The 25,272-nt window shown below is 37.4% G+C and overlaps 1 protein-coding gene and 2 non-coding genes across 8 annotated transcripts in view; 1 reads left to right on the top strand and 2 right to left on the bottom strand.

Annotated features, from left to right (window-relative positions):
- LOC112054245 (furin-like protease 2) overlaps positions 1-25,272 on the top strand; it is a 373,473-nt gene that overhangs the window by 314,750 nt on the left and 33,451 nt on the right. For all 6 annotated transcript variants that reach the window (XM_052886550.1, XM_052886551.1, XM_052886552.1 and 3 more), the window contains one exon: positions 23,602-23,706. In XM_052886550.1, the coding sequence (XP_052742510.1) occupies positions 23,602-23,706 (105 nt within the window). The remainder of the gene's footprint in view (positions 1-23,601; positions 23,707-25,272) is intronic.
- Trnag-gcc (transfer RNA glycine (anticodon GCC)) lies at positions 7,502-7,572 on the bottom strand. Its single transcript has one exon. It is a non-coding gene; the product is annotated as a tRNA-Gly (tRNA).
- Trnag-gcc (transfer RNA glycine (anticodon GCC)) lies at positions 15,100-15,170 on the bottom strand. Its single transcript has one exon. It is a non-coding gene; the product is annotated as a tRNA-Gly (tRNA).

Below are 25,272 nucleotides of genomic sequence, written 5' to 3'. Positions count from 1 at the left end.
TTCTCCTTGTCCCTGGCAGTGCATTCTGCCTTTCCGTTTGTCTTTATGCCAGTCGACTCTTTTATATATTTTGTAGCCAGGTATTCTTCCTTCTTTCTACTCCTTTTACGGCAACCCTTTTCAAAAACATTATATAAGATACTAATATTATACAGACGTAAAGGTTGTGGTGTTGTAGGGATAATCTCTGGATCTAATGAACCGTTTTTAAATTTTTCCCCCCTTCCCAAACTCCTTATTATTTTGGCTACCGTACTTACCTACGGTAGGAGCTTCTAGCTTTTCTAGAATGACGAATGTCTGGCTATCGCTGGCTCTTAGACTATTACGGATGTTAAGGAAATGTGTCGCAAACTGTGACGAACGCGCGTCGTTTTCTGCTTTTGAATCGTGCCCCGGCATTACTTGGCGGGCACGTTCCGTTTGTTATTGATGTTGTTAGCGTTTTTTTTTATTTCTTTACAACATTTTGTACATTCTACGCGTAATTTTTGCGTTACTCTTCTATGGTTCGATGTTTTATTATTTTGTCAGATGCGTTTCACCTAACAAAAGGAGTTTAATACTGTTCTCCAAACCATCTGTGCAGCAGTTGTCCACAACTCTTCTATGGCTGTTGAGGTTTTCGCATGTTGTACCTATAGGTTGCATTTGAAACGGAATTATCTTTTATTATTTATTGTATTGTACAGTTCTTTAGAACCTATTTTTAACCGACTTCCTAAAAGGAGGAGGTTCTACGTTCGGCTGTATGTATGTTTATTTTTATTAATTATTACTTGCGTAAATTATTCTTAACTCATGCACGGCCGGTTTATATTTTCGCATTTAGCATATGTAGTTTAACCAGATTTACCTGGCAAAAAGAATTTTATTACCGTTCTTATAAATCTATTGACTACATTTGCGAATTCCATGCGTAAAATTTCCTTAAACCTTCAATGGCTATTCGATATATAGGTACCTACGTTTTAATCGGGCTCGATTTTGATAATTATCTCATAAACTTTAATGTATATTTGCGTTGTTTTTATAACGTTCTTCTTCCATCTTACGTTCTATAATTTACGTCTTGGTGAAGAAGTTGAAACGATTTAATATTTCTTGTGTATATATAAATATAGTTTTATTATTCTTTACAAGTTAGCCATTGACTGCAATATCACATGATTGTAAGTGATGATGCAATCTAAGATGGAAGCTGGCTAACTTGTTAGGAGTAGGATGAAAATCCACACCCCTTTAGGTTTCGTATATCGTATCGATTGTTAAAGAAAAATACGGAAAAGTTGGAACGAAAGTGGAAACTATTTCCGTTTAATTTGATTATATCTGCTTTACACAAACGTCTCGAATATTGCGGATCATGGAGATGGAGAGTCACTTATTGATGGAAAATTAGCGTATGGAAATACCGTCCGCGTCCGTAAACATATTTATTGGATTCTGAGTTGAGTTCTGACTGAACGTGAATGTCGGTGGCAGGCCAATTTCGTTCGCCGTGTTTTTACATTTGATCCTCGCAAACATTTTAAGGGTGTTTATTTTCGTTAACATTTGGAAATGATTGGTTCATTAAACTGTTTATTTAGATCGCTTCATTCAATTTGAATATGAAATGTTTACGGGTAAAATGTATAACATTTGTTTATCATTAGTTCAGTGTAATATATCTGGAATTATATAAATAACGTTTATTTGTCCTTAGTTTCTTGATCTGAAATTATTCCTATGATTATTTTTCTTAAGCCCAAAGTATCTGAGAAACAAATACATATCTAATAAAACTCTCTTTCTATGTTAAATACGTAAATATGTAAAACTGAGCTTCAGTTGCTAAATCAACATCATTAATCTTAATAAGTGACATTCACAGACCACCAAAAACAGACTATTATTAACTTTGACCTTCAATAATTTCTTTTCAAGAGGTCCTATTTAGAAGTCTGGTTTTTCTAACTTTAGAAGTCTCAGTTTTCATTACCGATTTGATATGGATGTCATACTTCTCAATTACTGTCAACAGTGAAATTTATTTTTTACCTGTAAATGTAGTCTGGACTACATGAACCAAATGACCTAAGCATCGACAAGGTACTTTCATCATTAAGGCACAGTGAGATAAAAGAAATATAGCCAAAGAGATTGATGACATCTAGACTACATGAACCAAATAAGCCACGTATCAACATGGTACTTTCAATTATTAAGGCACAGTGAGATAAAAGAAATATAGCCAAAGAGATTGATGACATCTAGACTACATGAACCAAATAAGCCACGTATCAACATGGTACTTTCAATCATTAAGGCACAGTGAGATAAAAGAAATATAGCCAAAGAGATTGATGACATCTAGACTACATGAACCAAATAAGCCACGTATCAACATGTTACTTTCAATCATTAAGGCACAGTGAGATAAAAGAAATATAGCCAAAGAGATTGATGACATCTAGACTACATGAACCAAATAAGCCACGTATCAACATGGTACTTTCAATCATTAAGGCAGAGTGAGATAAAAGAAATATAGCCAAAGAGGTTGCAAAGAGTCACGTTGATTCCGAGCATCAATATAAATGATCGGGAGCGTACAGGTCATGACCTACTTGCATCTTCGAGTGGATATTACTTATAGGCCTCTCCGCTTGAAAATTTTTCCACTGTAGCCTTATAATATTATTGTGGGAAAAAGCTAACGTTAGGGAATATGAAAGTAGACTTACGCTGAAAAATGCAAAAAACTTTCCGAAAATATTCCGATGTGGTGGATTTTTGATGACCTGAGCTTCAGTTCTTTTTTCTATTAGTTGTTTTAATCCCGAGAATTGTTACATAGTATTCGCAGGAATGCATTTTAAGTTTAATTTTCAAAATTTGCATAACGATGACATAATATTATATAGATGAGATGAGAAACGAAAAAGCGATGTAGGTGAAGGTAAAGGTGACATGAAACCGGTCCATGAAGTGGAGATGAAGGCTGCCGGTCTGTTTTGGATCTGGGTAGATCAGTCTGGTAAAAATTGTTTCGATCATATGCACCAATAGGTAAGAAAGGATTTAAAAAAAGAAGATTAGCTTAAAAGCCTGTTATAACTGTTTATAAATGCTTTCAGTAGTCCTAATATTGAATAACAGACAGACAAAAATTCTAAACATCTATACATATTTTTCTTTTGTTACTCAATATGTAGTCCTGGTGATTTTGCTGTTTACAGACACTGGATTAACTCTCTAATGTTAGTGCAGCTTCGAAGCATATACCTACTGATATTTTAAAGCAATATTTATAATTTAATCAGCGAGATTTTCATTTACTCTGCAGACCCCAGTGTGTACGTACCAAATTTTAACGGTATAGAGGTTTAGCGTTAAAGCCGTTGTTTTATTCCGTTGTGCGCTTTGCCAATTGGAAATTTGGAGCTTCGGGGGCATTATCGTTTTAATTTCGCTAAGTAGCGCAGGCTGTTGTTGCTGCAGTACAAATTTACACGTTGTTAATAAATGAGGCTTTTCCCGGTTTTGTTTCAGACGGATTTGTATGGAAATTTGGTGAACTCAGTGGTATTGAAACTGTTTTGTCGCGGCAATAATCTTACGGCGTTAGGGTGTCGTAAAGGGCTTTTTTCACCTTCTGATAAGTGTTGGATTGCTTATACACGAACTTTTTCCTTGTCACTTGTTGGAATTTACCAAACAGGCACTAAGTGTCTTGACGTAATTTATTTCGGTATCCATAAGATGCAAGAATAGACTTGCACTGCATGTAATTTGGTTTGTGTGGTGTTATTTAGAGACTGACATTGTTGAGATCTACCTAAAAAAAACTTCTATTATAGGACTCAAAAGTGATTACAAATTTATGAAAACTAATGTCGAACAAAGGTTATGATTCATAACACTTGTCAGGACAACTTAATTAACAAATTAAAATAAGACCCTAGAATGGCAGAGAATAACCTTGAGTGGAGTCACGCACTTGTGGACGATGTGTGGTGGGGTTAAAGGATCCTTTGACTGTTAACAAATACTCCCCGTTTCCACTCAAGTCCGTACCGCAAGTCGTTGTAACGCGGCGATAACACTTCGTTACAAAATAGCAGTATAAGATGTCGATTCTTGAACCAGCGTTTTATTAGCCGGCCGTTTACACACCCTACACCGTTTCAAAATTGCACCCGAACTCATCGTTTCCATTCCGCAAAGTAACCCGAACGTAGTTACAGTTAGTGCAGCGCAAATTTACACGCGCCGCAGTTAAATAAATGAATTTCCCCCCTTTGTGTGACCGATGAGCGTTCACAATTACCTGTTTATATACGGATGCTGTTTTAAGGCAGGCGTCCACTATTTCGCATCGTTAGTATCGGAAGCGTCGGATCCAATGGATCGTAAGTTCTTTGTATACCTACGTTACGTTATCAACCTATATACGGCTCACTGCTGAGCTCGAGTCTCCTCAGAATGAGAGGGGTTAGGCCAATAGTCCACCACGCTGGCCCAATGCGGATTGGCAGACTTCACACACGCAGAGAATTAAGAAATTCTCTGGTATGCAGGTTTCCTCACGATGTTTTCCTTCACCGTTTGAGACACGTGATATTTAATTTCTTAAAATGCACACAACTAAAAAGTTGGAGGTGCATGCCCCGTACCAGATTCGAACCCACACCCTCCGGAATCGGAGGCAGAGGTCATATCCACTGGGCTATCACGACTTTCAAGTTCATTGTATAAAAAGCCATATATCGTCCTCTGTGAATCTATGTGTCGGTAATGCCGATGCTAACGCTCCGGAAGGGCAACTTTTGCGTTGCGGCATACGGATTGCCAAACAGTGGACTGTTGCCTTCCATTCTTTTGCACACTTCCCCGAACACTACGCAACGTCTCACTGCGAATGAGAGTGGAGTCGCCAGTCCGTGTCAGTGTTTAAACTGAATTATGTTAGTATTATTAGTTATATTTTATTTTGTCCCGTCAATAATACCAGAAAAAAAAATAATATTAATCAAAAAATACGTTAAATTTTTGCGGTCGAAATACAGCACATTAGCAAGTGACGTCATTCATAGAGATAACAGCGTGATTGGCGTTTGCTGTGATGTGATTATATCACGTCACCGCAAGCGCCAATCACAAACCGATGCCTTGTAGCGAATGACGTTACAGTTTATGATTGGCGTTTGAGGTGACGTGATGAAAATACAATTTTGTTATAGAAAAATATTAAAATTACGAGATTATTTTCACAAATAAAAATGTTATTAGAGTTTCTAGGCATCTAAACTGCCTCTATGCAAAAAATCTTCTTAGTTTTGTACAGCAGGCGAGTAAAAAAAACCCGTTTGATGCGATGCGTCCGATACTTGTGATGCGAAAATGTGGACGGTTACCTTTGTCTGCTGTCCGTATAATATCCCCTGTTATCAACTATTTAATTTTGGTAACACGTAATGTTATTTTCGTGTTGTGTCAGTCTGGCTGCCATAGTCCATTGTCGGGTTATGTGTACATTTTAAAACGATTATTTGTAAAAATAATTTCATCAGACCATTGTACTATACCAGTTTGTGTTTGTGAGTCAAACAGACGGTATTTAAAACAAATTTGTTCACGCAAAATGTCCCATTTGTATAAAAGCATACACCGCTATGTACACAAAATGTTGTTTTGTTAATATGCCTACCTGTTAGGTATATTTATATTACAACATAATATATGATATTTAGAAGCCTCCGATTCTCGAGGGTGTGGGTTCGAATCCGGTACGGGGCATGCACCTCTAACTTTTCACTTGTGTGCATTTTAAGAAATTAAATATCACGTGTCTCAAGCGGTGAAGGAATAACATCGTGAGGAAACCTGCATACCAAAGAGTTTTCTTAATTCCCTGCGTGTGTGAAGCCTATCAATCCACATTGGGCCAGCGTGGATTATTGGCCTAACCCCTCTCATTCTGAGAAGAGACTCGAGCTCAGCAGTGGATATTATATTTAGAATGGTCACATTTAAGAGAATACATCATTATTAACATCCTTTTTAAAGGCGAACTAAATGCCTTCCTTCTTATAGAACAGAGAATATGGAGTTTAGACCCAACACGCCGCTATAATGCTATGTAGTTGGACTTGAATAATGGGCGAATTTTTAACGGTCACTGTCAGATTTTAAGGTTGACTGCTAAAATGTGCTCTTTGAGACACAATGGTGCCACATCTGATACTGATTGAAACTCTTAATCCCGCCAACCCGGATTAGAGCAGTATGGTGGTCTATTCTTCTAACTGTATGCCTGCTACCGTAGTAGACCATTCAAATAGTCTAATAATGATAATTCACGCATAACCAAACAGATTTGTGACGGCCCATGACGAAGTGATATGCGCGGTGGATTTACAAGACGGAGGTCCTGGGTTCGATCGCCGGCTGGTCCGATTGGGGTTTTCTTAATTGGTTCAGGTCTGGCTGGTGGGAGGCTTCGACCGTGGCTAGTTTAGTTACCACCCTACCGGCAAAAGACGTATCTTCGAGCGATTTAGCGTTCCGGTACGATGTCGTATAAAAACCGTGGTGTGGATTTTCATCCTCCTCCTAACAAGTTAGCCCGCTTCTATCTTAGATTGCATCATCGCTTACTATCAGGTGAGATTATACGAGTTATTTTTTTGGTATTTACAAGTTAGCCCATGACTACAACTACTTATCAGGTGAGATTGTAGTCAAGGGCTAACTTGTAAATACCAAAAAGATAACTCGTAAATAACACAAAAAAAAAGATTTATGCTCCAAACAACGTGTCATAAAAAGGCGGACACAAAGTTATCTGCTAAGATTCCCAGCTGATGTTCCTATTCTTTTCTCTCTTTTCTCTCCGTTACGTGTATTACGAGCGTTGCTCATACGTCATTTGTCAGAGCTCAAACCCTCGCGTGGAGGCGTCAATCTGAAACGAGTCTCGCTTAAGGTAAACGCACGTTTGTGATTTCGTTGCAATCTCACTCGTATGTTATTATACTAGTAGATGCCGTGCGGTTTTAACCGCGTGGTTCCTATTCCCGCAGGAATATAGGAATAATGTATAACCTTTAGCCTTCCTTGATAAATGGGCTATCTAACACTGAAAGAATTTTTCAAATCGGACCAGTAGTTCCTGAGATTAGCGCATTCAAACAAGCAAACTCTTCAGCTTTATAATATTAGTATAGATTTATCTTTTAATGTGTTTTTTTTTGTATTATTGAATAAAATCATAATACAATATTTTGTAAAAATAAACGGAAGATACCTTTTACTTATTAATGGATGCTGGAAGACTTTCCTATCAGAGAGGTAGATATGCGCACTTAGCTACAACATTTTGAAACTAGAAATGATAATCAGTTTTTGTAACAAAAAAACAAATAATACACATAAAATAGTACAAAAATAAAAAGAAGAATAAAAAAGGAATTGACGTAAAATTAAAAAAAAAACAATAAAAAACAAAATATGCTGCATCGGCCGGGAATCGAACCCGGGCCGCCCGCGTGGCAGGCGAGCATTCTACCACTGAACCACCGATGCTTGTAGTAAGTAATCGAAATAAAGCAATAGTTGAGCTTCGCTAAGCAAATGTGATAGTACCAATGTTGGCCATGATCCTACTAATATTATAAACGCGAAAGTTTGTATGGCTGCTTGGATGTTTGTTACTCTTTTACTACTACTACTGAACCGATTCAGCTGAAATATGGAATGGAAATAGATTTTACTCTCTATTAAAACATAGGCTACTTTTCATTTCGGAAAAATCCATGGTACCCGCGGGATTTGTGAAAAACTGAATTCCACGCGGATGAAGTCGCGGGCGTCCGCTAGTGTAACATATATTATTATATTATAGTATATTGCGTTCTAATTTGATGGCATATGAAGATGCACTCTCATATGTTATCACATTAACTTGAAGATGTAGTTTATTCAATAAAATTTAAATCCATTTATTTTAAGTATACATTTACTTAACTACATAGTTTCTAACCTATGGCAGAAGTATTGGCTGATAAAATATTCAGTATTAATTTGCAGAGGACGTCCTTTGGTTCAGGTAATGATGATGATGATGATGATGATGATGATGATGATGATGATGATGATGATGATGACAGATGATTAACCTAGTAATAAAACAACTTAGGTACAAAAGTTTGTAATTTGTATGTAGGTAAGTACTAGGTATGATATAGAGGTAAAGTTAGTGGTGCTGTAGGGTAGGTAATCTCTGGATCTACTGAAATGATTTCGAAAATTCTTCTACCATTAGAAAGCCACGTTATTTGTGAGTGTCATAGGCTATATTTTATCCCCGTATACTTACGGGAACGGGAACTACGCGGGTGAAATCGCGAGGCTTCGGCTAGTATAGTACACAAATACGACGCGAAACATAATGTTGGCACATTCAAAATAATGTTTAGTATTCAGCTTAAATAAACCAATATTTCAAGACACACAAACTAAACTAAATTAGAATTGTGTGTGTTATGGAAATCGAGTGGTAAGACAAACATGGAGCTCGGAGCTTTTCTATTGTTAACATGTTCTGCTGATGTTTTAGACTTGTTTGCCGAATTTATATATCTAACAATGTATACCTATAGAGTTATAGATCTTAAAGTAATACCTATCTTTGCTTTCCCGGAATTTATTACCTACCACCATATTCATTAATCATTATCAGCCTACAGTAGAAGATATCATTAATGATAATTATAAACTAACTATGGGCCTCATAAGAAGGCTCAGAGTCACACAGCGGGCGATGGAACGAGCTATGATAGGAGTATCTCTGTGTGATCGAATCAGAAATGAGGAGATCCGCAGAAGAACCAAAGTCACCGACATAGCTCAACGAGTTGCGAAGCTGAAGTGGCAATGGGCGGGGCACATAGTTCGAAGAGCCGATGTAAGATGGGGTCCCAAAGTGCTGGAATGGTGACCCCGCACTAGAAAGCGCAGTGTTGGTCTACCCCCCACCAGGTGGACTGACGACATCAAGCGAATCTTAGGAATTCACTGGATGCAGCTGGCTCAGTATCGTGATGTTTGGAAGTCCCTACAAAAGGCCTATAGGATGATGATGATGATTATAAACTAAAATAAATAAATTAAAATATGAAAGCCTTTCAAGCCAGTTCGATATGATTATTTATGTTAGTTATCTAAAAGATAATTTGGTTACTAAAATCTAAAAACATATATTTTAGTACATACTGTCAAAGAATAATAAAAAGAGGTTGCTCCAAAAACATATTTCATTATTTTACCACTAATAACGAGCTATTGTTTTAAACCTGTTTTTCCTATTCCGCGGGGTTTAGATTTTAATTAACGCAAGCTTTTATCGCGTCCAACAAAAGAACTTTTGTTTTTCATTTAACGGCTGTTTTATTTGAAGTCATAATGAATGGACGTTTAATTGTGAAAGTTAACGCGCTACATAAGGTTATTAATTTCACGGTCATTTCGGCAGTTAGTGGGCCATTAACACGTCAAGCAACACGCGTAAGAGTGGACTTACCTGTCGCTTGTAATTTGCCTTAATTATATTCCCTCTTGTGGTTCATAGAATTTCTCATTATCTCATTTTTCTTAATAACAAATTAAATGATAATAAATTAATGTAAATAATATATTGATGAAATTTTAAAAAGTACAACTTTTGAATTTCTTGACGGCTGTTCTCATTCTCAGTAGATACCTGAAAATAAAAAAAAAACTTTAAAAAAACATGTACTTTTAAACGAATGTTACATGAAATGAAAGAAATTGTTTTGGTTAGAATAAAAACATACATACTACCATCGAGTAATGAGTAAATCAATCAATGCCTAGAGACGAACATCATCTCATCCTCATCTGAGAACTTTCTCTTTTGAAGTAGTTTAAAAACGGAAATGTCATATTCTAAACAAGTACAAGATATAAAGTGGGACCACTTTGATTTAACATCTCGCAAGTTGTGGAAACCTTTAAGAGGGTCTATTTATATGGTTCTACATATAGTATACGTTTATCTATGCCAGCAATGCAAGAAAAACAAAAGCACAGCGAACCACGCAATACCAAGGAGTCCGGTGAAAAGAGGTTAAGTTTATCAACACTGTCAAATAGTTTAAGGCTCCAGTGGTCATATACATTTGTAGAGACAAAAATGTTGCCTACATCTCCTTATTGAAATCGGAGGTTGTTTTTTGGCCATTAAACAATAAAATACTGCGGTACGGTACACAAAGCCTCTCAGGGGCGTTTTTATTTTGAAGCGCATGAAACGCGTGAATTCCTTTTTTCGCTTTTTGTTTCAGCCCGGGCCGAATGGTAGATCGGATTTCGTTCAAAGCTTTACAATACCTGGAATTTGTTGGGTCGCACCTGGGTGCCTAAGTGGATTTTGTTATTTCTAGCTCAGCGATGTGTCCTGGTTCTGTGCCTTCGCAGAGGTAAGCAGGTTCGATGCTCGCTGGAGGGACTTTTGAGAAATTGTTTTGATTTTTTTTATTTTGCCTCGGATAGTGATCTAACCCAATTTTAAATAGTGCAGCCTAAGAATTGATATTTTGAGCCTAAGGAGTTATTGTACTTTAGTTCAATCTGTGAACGTAAGTTGTTAGAATTTTATTTAGTTAGTTAACTTCACAATTTAGGAAATGACTATCCGATACCCTGCAGTTTCACCCGCGTAGTTCCCGTTCCCGTTAGAGTACGGGGATAAAATATAGTATATGACACTCATAAATAACGTGGCTTTCTAGTGGTAAAAGTATTTTCAAAATCAGTTAAGTAGATCCAGAAGTACTCCCTACAATATCACAAACTTTAGCTCATTATATAGTCATGAGGTAGGTATACTTTGTTATAATGTCAAACTTGGTTGTTTATTTTGTATCTTTATATCACGAATTAAAATGTACATGGGCGAAACAAAATGCCTTCTAGAAATTTTATAAATATTTGAATTAAAAAATATTATATAAATTAAAAAAAAATATGTTTTTCATATAAACTAGCTAAAAATTTCTTTCGCAAATTTCAGGTAGCTCTGCAACCTCTGCTCTCTCTAGTAAATTATACAAAATTATCTTTTATAATGTATGCGGTACATGCATAATGGTGTTCCGCGTAGCTCACGTGCTTAGCCCCCCATTCGCACAAGAGTTTTCTTAACGGACGTTAAAAAATAGTTCAAATATAGTATGAAATTAAGTCTGTTAATTAAAAGAAGGTTTATTTCCAACGCCCAAAATTGAAAATGCAACACTGCTCGAAGAAAACGGTTGTGTTTTAAAAACGCTTTCGTGTGAACATACTCGTCTAATTGGGAATGCATTTGTTGTATTTAAACGCTTTTTTAACGTCCGTTAAAAAAACTCTCGTGCGAATGAGGGCTTTATAGTACGCATTATACATGCAGGTGTTACAAAGGCAAGCGTTTTGCGAAAATGTTGCTGGAAAACTCACTTTTTTACGCCCCCCGGCGAAGTGTGCAAACTTTATACTTATGCCTTTCCACTGCTTCGAGCTGTTCGTCACGAATGTTGGGGCTGTAAAATACTTAACCCCTTTTAACACGGTCCCTTCCTGTCCTTAGGGGTTTTACTAAAAGGCGGCGTGACTTGATATAATATACGAGTGTGTAGAAAGGTACATTAAAAAACTTATTGACGGAAATGAAAATATGAATATTTTTACCCGTTTTTTATTTAATTTTTAAAAATGTAAATTGTTTATTTTTCTTAAAACTTTAGGTACGCTGTTACACTAACTACATTTTCCTTGTGACTAATACAAACTTAAATTTGTAGCTCAAAAAGTACTTAACTGATTTAAATCAAACTTCCACTGTCCTCTAAGTTAAAGTACTCGTGGGTATGTATACCATGCCCAAATAAAAAATAAATGTTATCTGAGTTATAATGATGGAGAATAGCGCTGACAAACTTAAACATTCTGGCTGTTGGGAGACTTTGGCCGTGGCTAGTTACCTCCCTACCGACAAAGACGTACCGCCAAGCGATTTAGCGTTCCGGTACTATGTCGTGTAAAAACCGAAAGGGGTTTGGATTTTCATCCTCCTCTTATCAAGTTAGCCCGCTGCCATCTTAGATTACATCATCACTTACCATCAGGTGAGATTGTAGTCAAGGGCTAACTTGTAAAGAATAATAAAATAAAAAAATAAGTATAACATAACGTTGTTTTCTTCATCAACATCAACATTAAATAATTTCCTACTTTATAAAAATACACACATAGGCCAACCGCCTATGTGTGTATTTTACCATTGCTAAAAATCTATTCCAGTTTAAAAATACATATTTTCTACTACGCTATCGTATTTCTTTATTCTGTCACATTCTCTTGTTTTACCAGAAAGCCCTAGACGCCACATACAGTAGGAACTCCGTAGGATTTTTTTCGTTCGTCTAGCTGTCATACAGCGTTACTGGCAATACTTCATCATTTATTTATGACGCGAGCACAAAATACCGTGAACCGTACAGATCGCGACACGTTAGCAAACTCCCAAAAGTGGTCTTAAACGTCGTAGTTTTAAGGTTTAAAATTGTTTGTGTTATGCGGGTGGTTGTACGCGTTTTGTCTCTGAATGTGGAATGCAAAGTTCCGTCAGACAAAACAAGGGGATTCTGCACGTAAGTTATTCATGCTTTGCCCACTATGTGAGATGAGGGTAGGAACAAAAATTCCGCCTTCAAGTGTCGTCAACACGAAGAACAAATATGCTTCGTTAGATATTCGGTGCTTGCGCACTAGACTAGAAATATGTTTTTGTGCTAAAAATATATTGCACTGGTAATTTTAAAAGCTTAAGCAAGCGTTGTTTTAAATATTTGCTATGCTAAGTGAACGTGAAGTGAAAATGGTATTAAACCACGACTGAAGCGTCCTACTCTCATCCTATCTTACTAATATTATAATAGCGAAAGTTTGTATGGATGTTTGTTACTGTGTTACGCCGCTACTACAGAAAAGATTTGGCTGAAGTTTGGAATGGAAATAGATTTTACTCTGGATTAATACGTAGGCTACTTTTCATCCCGGAAAAATCCATGGTTCTCGCAGGATTTGTGAAAAACTTAATTTCACGCGGACGAAGTCGCAGGCGTCCGCTAGTATTCTAAAATCGCAAGTTATTTAATTACTTAGATCTCTAATAAGGACTTTCAAACAACACGGTTATGAGACGCAAGCATTCAGCGGCCTTCTCTTATAAGAATAAGCCTTATAAGAAGTATAGTGGCATTATCGTATCGGAACTCAGGACATTTGCAGAAGAACCAACTTCATCGACACGTCGCGAAGTTGAAGTGGCAATAGGTGGGGCACATTGGTCGATGAGTCGATGAATTTGACGTAAGTGTTAATAAACTTGTGCCTATATTTACACCGTTTAATAATAAAATAATTATTCAAAGTTTCGTTGCTTTCATATTTTTTTTTTTTCAACATCATCAATAACAACCCATATTCGTCTCTCTGTTGACCACGAGTCTCCTCACACAGTGAGAGGGGTTAGGCCTTAGTCCACCACGCTTGCCAAATTCGGATTGGCAGACTTTACACACATGACTGAAAAATTAGGGATGCATGCCCCGGACTGTATTCGAACATACACCCACCGGAATATATATATAATAAATAATAATAATAATAATTAATTATTTACCAGAGCATTGCATGTGCATTAGTGCATTGTGCACGCCCACAAAACAGGTTTTAGCTGCATCCCAGTCCTTAAATCAAAATTACAAGGCTCTTACAGTTACAACATGTAATTTTTAAACTTTTCTAAAGCTGCATTTAATATATTTAGAGCTGTAGTGGAGCTGTAAAGCGCTCGTCGATCATGTCGCACGGTGCGCGGGTGATGCATTAGTCCCTCTATTGAATAGCGCTCCGCATCTATCGAGCACCTACTCGGATCGGAGTATCGGAGTCCTGAGATAAACTGAGAGATTTCTGGCCTGTAGGTACTTCGGTTGAATGGTTCTACTTCTGTAGAACCATTCAACCGAAGAACCTACAAAAGTCCCTACAAAAAGCCTATGTCTTGCAGTGGACGTCCATCGGCTGATATGATGATGATGATTATAGAATATTTTGCACTAAAGATAAAATCTTTTTAAAAGAAGTGGCCAGTGGCGTATTAATTAAAGCCTTATCTGAAAGGACCACGGGAAAGAACCGTCTGAAAATACTAAAACTTTCTTACTTAAACGGCTTGAGTTAATGCATCATTGTGTTGGCACCGCCTTCAAAGTGAGGTATGAGGAGGAGATGAAGGTAGTACCTATATACGATGTTATTTTTCGCTTTTTAGTTTATTTTTGTGATTTTTGAAGTCGCTTGAAATTTTTTGTTGAAAAGATTTTATTTTTCTGTTTTTAGTATGTCCTAGCATAGTGCCACAGTAGGAGCAGTTTCGTTATATTTATTTTAACAGAAAATTACTAAATCGATTTTCATGAAAATTAAATGGAACCAATCTAAAAGTATATATATATACTCTTTGAAACAAAAAAAAAAAGAATTTTCAAAATTGAGTAAAAATGACAAATGAGGTAACAAACAAATAAAAGCATTCAGTTTCTCTAAATATTGTTTTTACCAAATGGATGGATGCATATTTCACAATTAAATTATTAAGTAACAAACTATATAGTATGCAAATTAATAAAAGAGTTTATCAGATTGTTTATGTATATACCTACATTGAATACACTCGTAAATATTCTTTTTTTTTGCAAACTAGCGGCTTTTAGAATGCTTCATCAGCGCTGGCAGCGTCAATGTAGTGTTTACATTCCTTTAAATTATTTCTGTTATTAATGTATTAAATCAGATCAGAAAAGTGAGTCTTGAGAATAATCGTTAGAAATTTCTCATTTGTTGCAGTATATTTAAAAAATCATATTTTGTATAATTACAATTTTTAAAAAACAAACATAAAATTAATTGAATCAAAAAAATATAAATAAAATATTAAAACATAAAATTAATTTAATTAAAAAAATAAACAAAAATAATTATTCTTGCATCGGCCGGAAATCGAACCCGGGCCGCCCGCGTGGCAGGCGAGCATTCTACCACTGAACCACCGATGCTCATGTACTTGGTTTGAATTTTATTATCATGTTTAACCATTTATTTATTCAACACATCGGACTTAACCCAGATATTGTAAACACGCATACATCATCGATTCCCGAGCGACGCGACAAGGGCGCGTAATATGACAAGGGTTCAAATCGTAGATATTAATTTGTATAACGAAATGCCAAACAAGTTAGTGTTCCCGCCAAACTTGTTAGATTAATTTAGGGCCCTCTCTTAGATTTGGGTAAGACTTGGTCGGGTCTTACATAATCATTTTGAAACCACATACAAGGATTAAATTAATTAAATGACAGAAGATTTATTTCAATGAATATTTGGTTTATTTTGATATCCTCTGCAAAAGACCGCCGAATCTTCATGTACAAAAATCCGAAACCGCAAAACCATTTTTTTAGTTCTCTACTTGTTAGCCCTTGACTACAACCTCACCTGATGGTAAGTGATGATGCAATCTAAGATGCAAGCGGGCTAACTTGTTAGGAGGAGGATGAAAATCCACACTCCTTTCGGTTTCTACACGGCATCGTACCGGAACGCTAAATCGCTTGGTGGTACGTCTTTGCCGGTAGGGTGGTAACTAGCCACGGCCAAAGCCTCCCACCAGCCAGACCTGGACCAATTAAGAAAATCTCAGTTGGCCCAGCCGGGAGTCGAACCCAGGATGTCCGTCTTGTAAATCCACCGCGCCTACAATTGCGCCACAGAGGCCGTGAAATACATGGAAGTAAGAAGAATAAAAATTAATCCATCCGTTATTCTAATTCAACTTTGTTAAGCCAAAACTAACTCGATTTTGTTTTAATTTAGATTGTTTGTGTTACTTAAATACTGTATGTGCAAAGGTATAAATTATAACAAAACCAATATTGCTTTAAATTTCAATTAGCAACGTCAAAATGTACGGCTGATAAAACAAAATATCTGATAACAGTAATCCTCCTGCAAACCATCTAAAGCCGATTAGGCGGTGATCAACAATCATTAATTACATTATAATTTCAGTTGTATCCGATTTACAGGCTCAATATGGACAAAGTATCAATTTTGGATACATTTTGTCTGCTCAAAGGCTTAATATGGCGTAACGTGAACGCATAATTATTTATTGCCGCCAAAGGTTTAATTTAGAATGTTACCGAAATTAATTTATCATATCATAAACTGTTTATGCTAACCACTCACCGTCCGATAAGTCCACGAGCCTGCAGCGCTAAGCCCTCATTTGCACGAGAGCTTTTTTAAAACGAAAAATGCGTTCAAATACAACAAATGCATTCCCAAGTATATGTTCACACGACAGCTTTTTTAACACACGACGTTTGTGTGTTAGTGATGCATTTTCAATTTTGGGCGTTGGAAATCATATCAATCATTCGACGACCTCCGTGGCGCAGTGGTATGCGCGGTGGATTTACAAAACGGGGGTCCTGGGTTCGATCCCCGGCTGGGCAGATTGAGATTTTCTTAATTTGTCCAGGTCTGGCTGGTGGGAGGCTTCGGCCGTGGCTAGTTACCACCCTACCGGCAAAGACGTACCGCCAACCGATTTAGCGTTCCGGTACGATGCCGTGTAGAAACCGAAAGGGGTGTGGATTTTCATCCTCCTCCTAACAAGTTAGCCCGCTTCCACCTTAGACTGCATCATCACTTACCATCAGGTGAGATTGTAGTCAAGGGCTAACTTGTAAAGAATAAAAAAAAAAATAAAAAAAATACGAGTAGACCTTCATTTAACTTCTTACTATATTTGAACTCTTATTTAACGTCCGTTGAAAAAACTCTCGTACGAATGGGAAGCCCCCAATCAAGGACGGCAGCACGTCAGATAAAACTGATTGTGTGTTGGTCGCGATCTAGCGAGTTAGCGTGGACACGTAGACTTATTGGATGATGAGTGGATAGCATTATACATTTTTTGGTTTTAAGAGAGTCATCATTCCACCTAGATGGGGGTCGACCAACGCTGCGCTTTCTAGTGCGGGGTCGCCATTCTAGCACCTTGGGATCCCAACGTCCATCGGCTATTCGAACTATGTGCCTCGCCCATTACCACTTCAGCTTTGCGACTCGTTGAGCTATGTCGGTGACTTTGGTTCTTCTGCGGATCTCCTCATTTCTGATTCGATCACGCAGAGATACTCCAAGCATAGCTCGTTCCATCGCCCGCTGTGTGACTTTGAGCCTTCTTATGAGGCCTATAGTTAGCGACCAAGTCTCGGAACCATAGGTCATCACTGGCAACACGCACTGTCCGAAGACTTTTGTCTTCAGGCACTGAGGAATTTCGGACGGATATATTTAATATGATAAATATATTCTTCACAACTACCAGGATGGACGGATCGAACTTACCAGGTGTTACGTGATAGACCGTTTCACGAAAATTCGTGCACATAATATTATTTATTTGTTTTATCCCTCACTGCAGTCCGTTAGCAGGTGTGGGTGTATTTTTGTGAACGAATTTTCCCATTCGCTTTTGAATACGAACGTTGTGTTCGGAAATCTATCATGGAGGCTCTCATCGTTATTTTCAGATAGACGGAACAAAATGTACATTCGTATTTTAAGGTAGCCGGGTAGGTAGGTAGGTAAATCTTTTTATCTTAACGGTGTATATTTACAGATGTAAATATAAGAAGTTCGTCGTCGTTATCAATCCATGTTCGGCTCCCTGCTGAGCTCGAGTCTCCACTCAGAATGTGAGGGGTTAGGCCAATAGTCCACCACGCTGGCCCACTGCGGATTGGCAGACTTCACACACGCAGAAAATTAAGAAAATTCTCTGGTATGCAGGTTTCCTCACGTTGTTTTCCTTTAGCGTTTGAGACACGTGATATTTAAAGAAGGTATTAGAGATATTTTTTTTTAAATTCTTTACAAGTAAGCCCTTGACTACAATGTCACCTGATGGTAAGTGAAGATGCAGTCTAAGATGGAAGCGGGCTAACTTGTTAGGAGGATGAAAATCCACACCCCTATCTGTTTCTACACGGCATCGTACCGGAACGCAAAATCGCTTGGCGGTACGTCTTTGCCGGTAGGGTGGTAACTAGGTACGGCAAAAGCCGCCCATCAGCCAGACCTGGACCAATTAAAAAAAACCTCAATCGGCCCAGCCGGGAATCGAACCCAGGATCTTCGTCTTGTATATCTACCGCACGTACCACGCGCCACGGACGCCGTCAAATGTAGTTAGGGCATGCAAGAAACACGTCCTACAAAGTTCCGAAGTATGATCTACAAAGTGCCGAAGTGTGCCGAAGTGTCTAATTCTATAGCTAATAATATGTAATACTAGCCGATGCCGCGCAGTTTCACCTGCGTAGTACATGCTCCCGAGTAAATAGAATATAACCTATACACTCAAAAATAACGTATTTCTAATAGTAAGAGAATTTTCAAAATCGGTTTGGTAGATCCAACAACATCACAAACCTCTATATAATATTAGTACAGTTAGGGGGTAATTTTATGTTTTGTTTGTTTGTCCGTTTTGATTTTTATCAAAAACTACTCAATCGGTTACAAAAAATCTTTCATCATTATAAAGCTGCACATTCACTGAATAACACATAGGCCATATTTTATATCCGTATTCGCACGGGAAATATAACTTGACACAAAAAGGGAGTTCGCAAAAATTATTCCTCTTCCTTTGTTTCCAAGCAAGTGAGCAGCCCGCAGACAGCAAAATACAGTATTCGAGTACGAAGTTTCATTAGTTCCGCTAAACTGACTTATAAAGCGATCCAAGTTCCCTATGTATCTTTACTTTGTTGAACTTTCCCACCGCTAATATGTACTCTTATTCGGAGAGTTATTCATAATTAAGTGTCTAAATTATTCAAATAAAGTTTGCCGAAATCTTGGGTTTTTAGGGTTCCATATTCCAAAGGCAAAAACGGAACTCTAAAGGATAATTTTGTTACAGCCTGTCTGCATGTCTGTGTGTTCATCTGTCTGTCAAAAAATAACGTTTATGGACCCTATGGACTTAATACAAACCTATGTTAACCACAATTACATAAGTATTATATTAAGGCAAGATACTTAGTTGGAAAAGAAATTTTCCAATTTTTCCTTAAAGTGTGAAAAAATTGTGCAACCCTCGAATGTCATGAAATTATTAATTACACTCACGATCAAGTCATCAATATTCTCTTTCAGTGCGCTTTCATTTAAAACCCCACTCGAGTATATTTGTATTCGGTTGTTCTTCCTCACTTTCACCCACAACTTTTAAACGGCTCAACCGATTTTCATCAAATATATCTAAGAACACTCGTAAGACACCTTTGATACAAAAAAAAAACTGAATTGTAATCGCTTCGTGTATTCAGGAGATATGTTGCCACAGACAGACTGACAGACAGACAGACAGACACGTCAAACTTATAAGACCCCTCTTTTTGCGTCGGGGGTTAAAACCCAAAGCACGCCGCTGCACGACTGTTTTGCTTCGAGTGTTAAAAATACATCTTGATTTTGTATACGTTTAGTATAACACAACCTTTATTCATACTTCGATATATGCGTATAGATAGAGGGAATGATGGTTGCATGCCATTACCAGGTCATATCGGGTTTAAACTTCTGCTACACTTGAGTTGGACTCTTGACCTGGTTCTACAAAGTTTACTTCATGTTCTGTATGACTTACAATAGTTACCTATTGAGATTGTACAATGAATTTCGTTTGTTATTATTGTTTACTGTTGTTGTTTTGTTTGTTTTGTTGTTATTTTAATAAATTATATTAATTATGATTGTGTCAAATATAGAATGTCTTTCTAGTTCTTTTTTTTTTATATATTTTTGGCACTCGTTTCCAATAAATTATAAAAAATTGTTTTGACGGCGCAGTGGCGCAGTGGTATGCGCGATGGATTTATAAGACGTAGGGCCTGGTTTTAATCCCCGGCTGGGCCGATTGTGGTTTTCTTAGTTGGTTCAGGCTTCGGCCGTGGCTAGTTACCACCCTACCGGCAAAGACGTTCCGCCAAATGACTTTGTTAAGATCGCGTAGAAACCGAAAGAGGTGTAGATTTTCATCCTCCTCGGAACAAGTTAACCCGCTTCCTTCTTAGATTACATCATCACTTACCATCAGATGCGATTCAATTGTAATCACTTGACATCAGAAGAACCTGCATGTTCATTTTCCTGCTAATGAAACGGTAAAAACATCAAAATTTCTCAGGAACAAATACAGACAAAGATTTCAGATGGGTTGCAAAAAGAACTTTCTTTTTTAGTCTATATTTACTTAAAGTACCCGCAATGAATAAAGCTTTTAATATAAATTATTTTAGGTTACCGCTGGTTTATCTTCTAAAACACGGTTATAATAATCATTATAATATTATTTTTAGCATTAATTTAACATAATATAATTTAATTCATACGCGGCGCAAGACTTGAAGTGGAAAGCTTTTGAAAAAATATTCTGCCGCAGCGGCTCCCGCGTCGTATCAAAAAGGAAAACAAAACGAGAAACGGCTTCAGAAATTAAAAAAATAAATATACATGTATAAAAAAATAATAAAATTATAAAGTATGAAATAATTATGAGGTGCATTTTAACATTTTCATATTCAGCGTTTCGTTAGGCAACGCTAACAAGTTTGAATCGAGTGAGAGGATAAAATGTTAACAGGTCAGCGAGCAACTATCTCTATTTTATTCCTATATATGCATTTATTTATACGGCCTTGCAATTGCTATGAAACGTTCAGTGACTCGCGAGTTGGGGAGATGACTTGTTAGTGTCTAGCGGAAATCACATGATTTAATTTGTGCCACGAACCCATACCCGAGACAATATATTTTAGTGATGACTATATTATATTATCCGTATTTGTACATTATATTACTATGTCGATAAATCGTGCTTTAAAGAGTGACAAACGTTCTTATATAATTCTATACTAACAGACGTTCGTGTCTATAATTAACGAAATTTAAATATCTCAAAATCTGATACGAGTCAAATTAAGAAAAGTACTTCGGCTCACACACGCAATCCGTTGACTGTGCTTTTATTATGCTTGTATAATAATTATAATGCACGGTGTATTAAGCTAAACTGTACACCCTTTCTTTTTAGGGTTACAGACATGCATGCTGTCACTAGTGTAGGCTACGTAACACTTAAATGTAAATAAAATTATTTTCTTTCTTTCTATGCGACCAAATGGTCTACTCATTTGACGAAGTGAACCTTTGCATATATCACCTCATTCCGGGAAATTCCATAGCTTTATGGTATTCCCCCGTAGGTTGGAGTAAAAAATACGCGCGGCACAGGAGATATAAATCTGCGAAAAGTATTTACGCGAATATATCGTTTAAAATATAGCCCCCAAAGGTGCACAATCGCTTGTTACGAATGATTGATGCTCGCGTTACGCCGGGTTGCGTCGGTGGATGTATATTGAACGTTACTGTGTTATTTATAAGGGTTATTTTCCCTTAATGTCAGTGGGATACTACGCGTAGTCTAACGTTGACTTTGTTAAGCCAATAAAGGTAATAGAGTCTTGTACCTTTAACGCGTAAAATTCTTTCGTGAACACTTAAACAGTCGGACCTATGAATGAATAAATTTATTACATGTACTTACAGAATGTTCACTCTTCCAATGCAAGAATTATTCGTACATATTTTTTTGTTCTTTCTGCGTCGAAAACTAAACGAAAACCACTAGTAATATAGTTTTCTTTTTTCTCCATGTTAGTTATGAACTTATGACTATTCCTAATATTGCACTATGTTTATGCAATGGTAATCATATTTTAAACATATTTTAAGCCATCATCAATCATCATTATCAGCCGATAGTACACTGCTTGACATAGGCCTCTTGTATGATCCTCCAAGAACAACGGTCTCGAACCGCCAGCATCCAGCAGCTCATGCAACCCGCTTGATATCCTCGGCCGACGAACACTGCGGTTTCCGGTGCGGGGTCGTCATTCCAGCACCTTGGGATCCCAACGTGTCTTCAAACTATGTGGCCTGTCCATTCCACGTCAGCTTCGCGACTCGCTGAGCTATGTCAGTGACTTTGGTTCGTCTGCGGATCTCCTCATTTCTGAGTCCATCACGCAGAGAAACTCCAAGCATAGCTCGCTCCATCACCCGCTGAGTGACTTTGAGCCTTCTAATAAGGCCCATACAACCACTAGCCGGTGTCAATGATATTGTCTGGAACCGTCGGCTTAAAGTATTTTCCGACAGACCACCAACTTCTTAACTCCGAAGTTGAATTTATTGAAAAAAAAAAATAACATAAGTGATTGTATAATTTTTAGACTCGGTTCAGTTGATTCAGAGATTACCTACAACCTTACAATGTTACAAACTTTACTTTCTTTATACCTAATATAAGTACAGCTAAATAAACGGTTTTATGTGAACTTTGTAAATTCAAATCTTCTATTAAGTACACATAGTGGCACTAAGTTAAAACTGTGTTGTTCTAGTAGAAACTACAACTCGCGTAAATTTTCGTAGAGTCAGCGCCGTAGGTACGTAACAATTTCATTTGCCTGCTTCAAAACAAACGACTAAGCTTAATTAATCCACGTTTAAATTCCCCGCGGCGCTAGACTCCTGAATGTTAGATGCAATTCCTCACGTATAGGAATCTCGTTGGTAATTAATGATTAAGTTCTCCTGACGAATGACGTTCGTACGTTTGTCTAGTCAGAATTGAACAAGTTAGCTAAAGGTTAAAGGTATTTTCCTATATCTAAACTGTTAACTGTGGATAGAGGTTATACAAGCGATAGCAGGAAACGAATGGAGAAAGATAGCTAAGGTCAGAGAGGTCTGGAATAAGCTGATAGTAGGTTTATAGGATATTTGGGCCCACCCTAAACCTTAACCACCTACTGAGAAAGCTCAGTATTCTGCAGCCCGACCCAAGATTCTTGTCCTGGTTCGGGTAAGCTTTCTTCCTCGTGGTCAGAAGGCATGTAGGTACCACTACTATTGGACGAAGGCGGTTAAGACTTTACCTAACTAATTTTGTTTTAATATGCTATTTGACACTTTTTTAAAGGGTCGTTAATACTTATTTCATTATCGTTCAGCTAGACTGATTTTTTTTTCATACATTTTTGAGACGTGATTACATTGTAATTTTTAAATATGTTTTTGACAATACGCCTGTTGGCCATGACAGTCTATATTTCAACTGTTTCATGACGTCACTTTAATAAATCCCATACAAATGAAGCGTTTGACAAAAATATTAGTTAACAATTAGTTCGACATTTAGTACATCAAGTGTTAGTGACGTCACAAAATGATCGACAGCGTTTTTGACGTTTGGGAAATTTTAAAAAATACATGATTTTCGTATTAGGCTTATAAGAAATCCCTAACTTCTATTATTTCATCTTGTTCCAGATCGGTGCACTGCCGGACTTCTACCTTCTGTCCCACCACGAGGTGCACAAGCGTTCCACAGAGCCGAGCCACGACCACCACCACAAGCTGATCAACGAGCCTCATGTACGTATTTATCGTCGTTATCAACCCATATTCGGCTCACTGCTGAGCTCGAGTCTCCTCTCAGAATGAGACGGGTTAGGCCAATAGTCCACCACGCTGGCCCAATGCGGATTGGCAGACTTCACACACGCAGAGAATTAAGAAAATTCTCTAGTATTCAGGTTTCCTCACGATGTTTTCCTTCACCGTTTGTGACACGTAATATTTAATTTTAAAATGCACACAGCAGAAAAGTTGGAGGTGCATGCCCCGGACCGGATTCGAACCCACACCCTCCAGATTCGGAGGCAGATTTCATATCCACTAAGCTATCACGGCTTTTGAATGAGAAAAATAAGCTACTTAAATGCGTATGGAGTACTTACGTATAGAGCGAGCAAATTACTACTTACTACGGTTGCAGCATACGTGCTTTTTTAGCAATGAGCCGTGATAGTCCTGTGGATATGAAATTTTGCCTCCTGCCGGAGGGTATGGGTTGGAATCCGAAGCAAGTACTTCTAAACTTTTCAGCTTTGTGCATTTTAAGAAATTAAATATCACGTGTCTTAAACGGTGAAGGAAAACATCGTGAGGAAAGGTGCATACCAGAGAATTTCCTTAATCTCTGCGTGTGCGAAGTCTTCCAATCCGCATTGAGTCAGCGTAGTGGACTATTGGCCTAACCCTTCACATTCTGAAAGGAGACTCGAGCTCAGCAGTAAGCCGAATATGGGTTGATAACAACGAACGACGAAAGATACTTAGTAATGGTGCTGTACTGTTTAGAAGCAACACCATGTCACCATGTTACTTATGGAGCTGGAGCTAGAGTAACAGTGTATGGTATAATAGACGATGGTTTTCCACACATGCTTATAAGCCGATAATGTTGACAATATGTGCGTGTGTGGTGTTACTTGTTTTTACATTGAACAAAATAAGAGACTTCATGAAATTCTATTTCATTTATATCATTGAAATTTTGAGGATAAAAGTTAAAAACATATTTGGTTGTCATGCAAACAAGATCGTTACTAATGAAATAACTCTGCACAAAACTATTTCATTCACCATTAGCAGCAGTTTGTTATTTTTACTACGAGAAGTAATGAAAAGCGTATCCTCTTATTTTCCTTTTAAAGCTTCGTCCATATAAAGATTTCTATGAATCTTTTCAGCGTATTATAAAATAACTGGTATTATATACGTCCCGTCGTCGTGTTTTGTTTTTGTCTCATAACGTATGCTCTCATTTGGTGCGAGATAACTAAATCCCGTCCCTTTGCCACCCTTCGTTGTGACAGAGGATGGCGTCATATTTCTGTTTAATACGACGGAATTACTGGCGGTATTAGATATGCGGATTTTTAACCAGATTTTCACGTAATACTCAGATGCCATTTGTTGTTCGTGGTTAGGGATCGCGCATATCACGATAAATTACTTAGAAAATTATTACTAAAGCCTCAGCATTAACTACTTATATTCGGCTTACTAGTGAGCAAATGTCTCCTCTCAGAATGAGAGGGGTTTTGTATTAATAACATTGTTAAAATTTAAAAAAAAAGGACTAATAAATAAATG

Source organism: Bicyclus anynana, chromosome 17, assembly GCF_947172395.1.
Source record: "Bicyclus anynana chromosome 17, ilBicAnyn1.1, whole genome shotgun sequence".
NCBI lineage: Eukaryota > Metazoa > Arthropoda > Insecta > Lepidoptera > Nymphalidae > Bicyclus > Bicyclus anynana.
This window is presented reverse-complemented; position numbering and strand designations above follow the sequence as displayed.